The 6,239-nt window shown below is 36.0% G+C and overlaps 1 protein-coding gene across 2 annotated transcripts; it reads right to left on the reverse strand.

The window, feature by feature from the left end:
• Positions 1 to 342: 342 nt before the first annotated feature.
• LOC149018197 (protein DETOXIFICATION 27-like) lies at positions 343 to 4,366 on the reverse strand. Of its 2 annotated transcripts, XM_089152514.1 has the most exons (8): positions 3,816 to 4,358; positions 3,178 to 3,719; positions 3,001 to 3,087; positions 2,734 to 2,790; positions 1,574 to 1,812; positions 1,371 to 1,489; positions 1,136 to 1,222; positions 343 to 1,028 (listed from the first exon to the last, which is right to left on the reverse strand). In XM_089152514.1, the coding sequence occupies exons 1-8, from the start codon at positions 4,203 to 4,205 to the stop codon at positions 945 to 947; spliced, it is 1,605 nt and encodes a 534-aa protein (XP_089008640.1). In that variant the 5' UTR covers positions 4,206 to 4,358; the 3' UTR covers positions 343 to 944. The 2 variants fall into 2 exon arrangements, with proteins under 2 accessions (XP_089008640.1, XP_089008639.1); XM_089152513.1 differs by having other exon boundaries at positions 1,371 to 1,812; positions 3,816 to 4,366.
• Positions 4,367 to 6,239: the final 1,873 nt, after the last annotated feature.

Consider the following 6,239-nt stretch of genomic DNA (forward strand, 5'->3'; position numbering starts at 1 on the left):
AATTCATAAATTAACTATTTGGTTAACCTAAATTTGTGAAATTTTAATTATGAGAAACTGTTTGGCAGATGTGATTTTTGTGAATGTACAAATATTTAGTGCTTTTATAATACCCCATACCTATAAATCTACAGATTCACGTTGTTATTGTAAAAAGATGAATCTCTAGATTTTATGAATCAAAGAATTTTCACAACCAAACGGGTACAAATCTCGCTTTTATAAATCAAAAGATTTGAAAATTTTGGATTCATGTAACCAAAAAGGCCCTAAAGACATCTTGGCCACTAAAATTTGGATCCTCTACCTTCAAAGATAAGAAAATCTGTGGAGGTAAAATGAATTGCAATTAGGTGGGAATTGAAGAGGTGACCTAGCTTGTCTCTCCGGAGCCAACAATTGAGTTATCTGCTGCACACATCCTAATAAATATACACAATAACTGTTGCACAGTAGAATATTACCAGTAAATAGGAAAGTTAAAGAAAGACAACAAGGCAATATACTTGAAAATTGATGTTAAAACCCTAGTAAACAAAAACCAATAATGTCATTTCTCTTTTGTTTAAAAAAAAAAAAAAAAACCCAATAGTGTGGATATAACATTATTCAATTAACAAATAATGAAGCTTCTGTTTTTTATGAATCATGCTTTATCTTGGTAAGCCAAACTGATTAAGGCTTTTCCAACCTTCAGGAGAACCATAGGAGGAGCATTAGAATTAAACCCACAAATTAGACCTCTGGTCTTTTTCCGGGTCTCCCAATGTAGACAGATATAAGTTACTTGGCACACTTCTTCATCAAGTGCTACATTAATGGATCAATCTTTGAATCATCAGTGATGGGAAACCACACAGGGCATTTCTTCCAACTTCGATCAATGGCTGATGATTCCCAGATAATCAAGCTTTTAAGTTCTGAATTTTCCTTTCGATCAACTCTCATTTTTCTGTGATTTGGTTTTCACCATCTGCAGCACCTCCTGGTATTGTCATTTTTTCTACTTGTTGGGTTGCTTTCCTAGCCTGTTTATGAGAAGAAAAAAAAGGCAAACCAAAAAATAAGGATAGAGAGTTCAGTAATTTCCTTAAGAAATTAAATTATGAAAAAATTTAGTTAATTTTGATCTTACCTCATTATCCCAATCACAACGAATGGTGATGATAGCCAATACCAATGTTTGCACTGCAGTTCCACAAATCATCCCAATCCAAATACCCTGATTTTGTCATTCTCAAACATTAGTAAACAATAACATAAAAGAATTTTTCAAGTGTGTTTCTCTTCAATAACATTTCTGTTTAACATGTTTCAGTCATATGTCAAATTTGAATTTGACATATGACTATCTCAAAAACATATATTACCTCAACTCCAAGATTGAAGAACCATCCCAATAGAACTCCGAACGGAACCCCAATGACATAATAGCAACCCAAATTTATGAAAGCCACAAAACCTTGCCATCCAGATCCAACAGCCACTCCTGCATACATTAGTAGATGAAGTTGAGAATCTTTATATATGTATGAGATGATAGAGATGAGACACCAACAGTGAAAGCAATTACCAGAGAGAACTGGTTGAACACTGTTGAGAAGGATGGTGAAGACTAGGAGGACAGAGAGCTTGTCTACAGCAGTTATAACTTCGTAGCTAGAAGTGAAGATAATTGCAAAGTTGCTGTGAAATCCCATTATAAAAGCACCAAATACAAGACCTATTATTGTTGATGTCACCACTGACACTGTTGTTGCAAACCTTGCTCCTTTCCCATTTCCTGCTCCGAGCTCATTTGCTACTCTTACTCTTCATTTCACAACACAAACAAACACACATCAATATCACAGCTTTAATTTGACAATTGCTGAAATTTGGTATATGGGTATTGGTAGGGCAATATCAATCAATATGTATCAACGACGACCACGACATCAATAATGATACATAATCTATGAACATAGTTTAAAAAATTGCTATCAGATCAGCAATCTTTATGTGATTCCATGTTGACTCACTGATTCAAACAAGAGCCTATTTCTTTAAGGATAGAAATGCATCAGATTATGTCAAGGAATAGATTATGGAAACCTATGCATAGTGCCCTTAACACTATAGTCCTATAATTATATATTATACTATGGTTTTCTCTTTTATTCTATTGTGACAATATGAATTATACTATTTCTTGCAACATCATTGGTGGAATGTGAGATTCCACCCACCCCCAACACCCCCACCCCCTTCAAACACAAATTTAAAGAAACCAAGAAATTTATATGTTTAGGGATGGACACAAGTAACCAACACTTAATGTTTTGTAATCAATAATGAAGAAACATCCATAAGAAAGTCACTAGTTAGTGGGGGCAGGGTGTTGAACAGGGTTTTAGTATAATCTAATACCAAAAGCTTCGAAGCAACTACCTAACTGGCTAACTTGTTAGGTTTCAGTCATTGTATGTATGTTCATAAAAAGCTAAAAAAGTATGCTTTTGCATGAGAAGTTCTAATGTTCATTTAGGTATAAATGAAAGCAGATTTTGTTAATGAAGTCTCTCTTTTCTGTGGATCTAGTTTTTAGTCATTCTCCTAACCCTTTGGATAAAAGTCCATTCTCTCTCTTAAATTTAGGTATTCCTAAACTCTCTCTCTCTCTCTCTTTATCCCATGAATAGAAAATTTTTAATCTGACTAGAAAGAAAAAGATAGTAAGTATAGAAATATTACCCAGTTGCCGCGAAGAAAGCCAATGGAATCATCATCTCCCAGCCATTAATGGTCATACTGCAAAAGTAATAGCAGCCACAAAATGTTAAAGAAGAATATTAAAATAGATTCAGTTGGAAAAGTTTAATTATGAAACAATCAAAACCAATCTAATCCATTTAACCACAACTCTTCTCATCAATACAATTCAGGTTCAGAAGATTAAAAACAGAACCAGTAAAGAACAAATAAATTAATGGGTTGGTTAGGTGTATCAGTATTTCATACCAAATGGATAAAGCATCTACTGCAATCTTGGCGTTCTTCAGATTTCCTGTCATCAATATAATTATTCTGTAATACCAGTTCTCCAAGCTGTAAAAACAAACAGGACACAAGAGTTTTAAGATCCCAAGAATGTCTTTTTTGTTGGAAAATTGGGAGATGGGAAAGGGCAATGCATACCAGAGCATGACTCCAGCAGCTGCAGAGAGCTTGAGGAACTCCCAAAGCCCAGAGAAAGCTTGGATGGAGAAACCATTCCAAGTGAGAGGACAACCACCACAACATGTGTAAGCCATCAATCCAAGAACCAAAACCCACCATGAGAAGTTGAGGGTAATAGCAGTTCCCACCAAGCCCATCTTGAAACCATACACAAAAAGCCAACTCACAAAGGCATGAACAATCAAACCCACTAGAGAAACCCAGGCAATCACTGCAGTCTTAAGTTGGCACTGCAAGAACCTCTGCAGAGGAAACTGGAATGCAAAGCTGAAGTGAAGAGGGATTAACCAGAGAGCAACCATACCCGCCTGCTCCGCCACATCCTCTGGTTGTCCCAGCCATTTCAGAATAGGAGTGGCGAAAATATACATGGGCAGAAGCAGAACAGAGCAGAGAAACAGAACAATCCATGATCTCTGCATGTAGATTCCCAACATATGAAATTTCTTGGCCCCAAATGCCTGCCCACATAGTGTCTCCAATGCACTAGCCATCCCTAACTAATAAATCCACAAAAACAAGAAAAACCCACATCAGAGACTATCAATGAAACGAAAACAATCTAAGTGCGTAGCAGAACAGAGAAGATTAGGTACCAAGAGACCAAAGTTGAATCCAACAATGACATTATTGGCGATTGAGAGAGAAGCAAGCTCGAGATCACCAAGGTGGCCAGCGAAGGCTTGGGTGATAACATTCATGGAGAAGGATGAGACACGGCTGAAGATGGCTGGACCAACGATGTGCCATAACAGTTTCGATTCGATCCAAACCCTCTTTCCCAAATCCTCCTCCTCCTCTTCTTGTTTCTCTTTTATTGACGGTAGTTTCTGCAACAAGGGAACCGATTCTTCCCCTGTTATGCCATTGCTGAATTGCATGGTTATCCACTGCTCTTCCACAACTCTCGGATTGAGAGAGAAAATATGATCACAACTCGCCGAATGGGAAAGGGAAGATGCTTTATAGAGATGATTCTGGCACATCTAGTCTGAATTCTAGACAAGCGTGATACATATGCAGGTGGCTCACTCGAATTTGACCCATTTCTGCCAGAGAAGACTCCAGAGAAAAAGAGATACGTTTTTTTTATTGGTTGATCAAGATAAACATGAACTTTAAGTTGGACGGTCGATCACGTTCTCTCTCTTAAAAATATAGAAATCAAATTCAATCACTCAATTAGATTCCAATTTTACATCGAAGATTACTAGTTGCCGATGACCAATCGTGTGGTAAGCAATGAGCAAATCATTGATAGTCGACATATCAAAATTACTGTGTTCTTCACTTCTTTGGGGCAAAATTCCTGTGTGCTTTGGGCATATCTAAACTTGTCGTCCTTGGCGTCTAGTTCGTAACTAATTTTAATGATGATCAAAATGGGTTTTGCTTCTTCATTCGTTGACCATTTTGTTTTAATTTATTATTTCCTTTTCCAAGAAAAAGACAACTTTGAATTGTTGTCATTTTTTTCTAAAGAAAAATACAAGTTTGATCTAGCAATTATATAAAGATATCTACACAGTGATTAGATTATTCTTAGAAGTTTCAATTTGGTTGACTCTGTTTCTAGTCTTGATCCATATAATCATGGCAATGGGAAACCAGAATAGTTCTTAAATTATTCAACTTTAGGAGTCAATAATGTTGGATTTTTGTAAATATTCAAAAAATTACTATCTTTGTAGTCTACACGTTCTTCTCCACTAAGGATACAATTCATTTTTTATCTAGCAAATTTCAAACTTTGTGTCTGTCGAATCTACTGATTTTCAGACACTTTATATATATATTTGCCCACCCACATGAGATGCATGGTTCATGACCAGAGTGAAGACAACTTTAATGGTTGGGTCAAGTCCAAGGGATCAGCCCACCCTGACGAACAGAAGTAAAACACTCTCAGGGAATACTCGCCTCGGGGGACAACACCCTCATACGGGGACACTTAAATCTTTTCTTTTGGCATATGAACCTTTAATTTTTGTGATAAGATAGTGGATATTAAATTACAAACCATAGTAGGCTTTCTTATTAACCTTATTAAATAACCAATTCATGTGGATTAAACTAAGTTTGGACTCATATATGTTTGGGAAAAAGTGGAGAGGTGGGAACATCTCAAAATCATATTATAAGGGGGGAGTTTTGCACATTTTTTTTTTTTGGGAAATTTCCACATATATGCTCAATCAAAAGATGTCATAGATGGGATTCCCACCCTGGAATCATGTGAAAGTGCTGGGCTCCTTCCTCTTTAGCTAAAGGAACGACTGGGGCTCGAAAAAGATCATTTTGGCTTTCCATTTCCACTCGTTCTTACAAAGAAAGTTAACTTTTTCTTTTCCTTTCCCCCAATCACTCGGAGGAGTACCATGTGCTTCCCAATGCTTTTTTATCATAAATTTGGATGGGGCACTTATACCATGGAGAATTAAATTAGAAACATTTAAAAATACGATCTCTAGTGAGTATCATGTGATTCCTACCCAAATATGAGGTGAAAAAAACACCAATAAAGAGGTGATCTAGACAACTCCCTCGCCTGTCTGAAGAAAAAAATAACAAAAACTTTTTGAAGGAAATTATCATTAATTTGTCAAAGTCGAACAGTTACTAGTTGGCAAACCGAAACTTCCTTCTACCTTCTCCAATGATTATATTTTATTTTCCTTATTTCACGCATGTCTAAGGATTTTTTTGAATTCATGAAGCTTTACATATCATTAATTGGATATGTATTATATTATTTTACATACTTTTAAAGGGTCATGCTCACAATCTTATTATATACACATGCATTGCATATGGAACTTTGGATCTGAAAAAAGTTAAACCACATAAAAAAATTGCCAATAGACCATGCTTTCAATACCATTCTGACTAAGCTATTTCGGGGTTTTCATCAAATATTTGTTGAAGGTTTCCAGAGAATTTCGAGCTGAATTCCATATGTAGATAAACGCAAAAAAAGGTGATGAGTGATTGTTGTATGATTTTTTTGGGGGTAAGATTGT

Source organism: Hakea prostrata, chromosome 4 (genome assembly GCF_041222555.1).
Source record: "Hakea prostrata isolate BN-2017 chromosome 4, UWA_Hpros_2, whole genome shotgun sequence".
NCBI lineage: Eukaryota > Viridiplantae > Streptophyta > Magnoliopsida > Proteales > Proteaceae > Hakea > Hakea prostrata.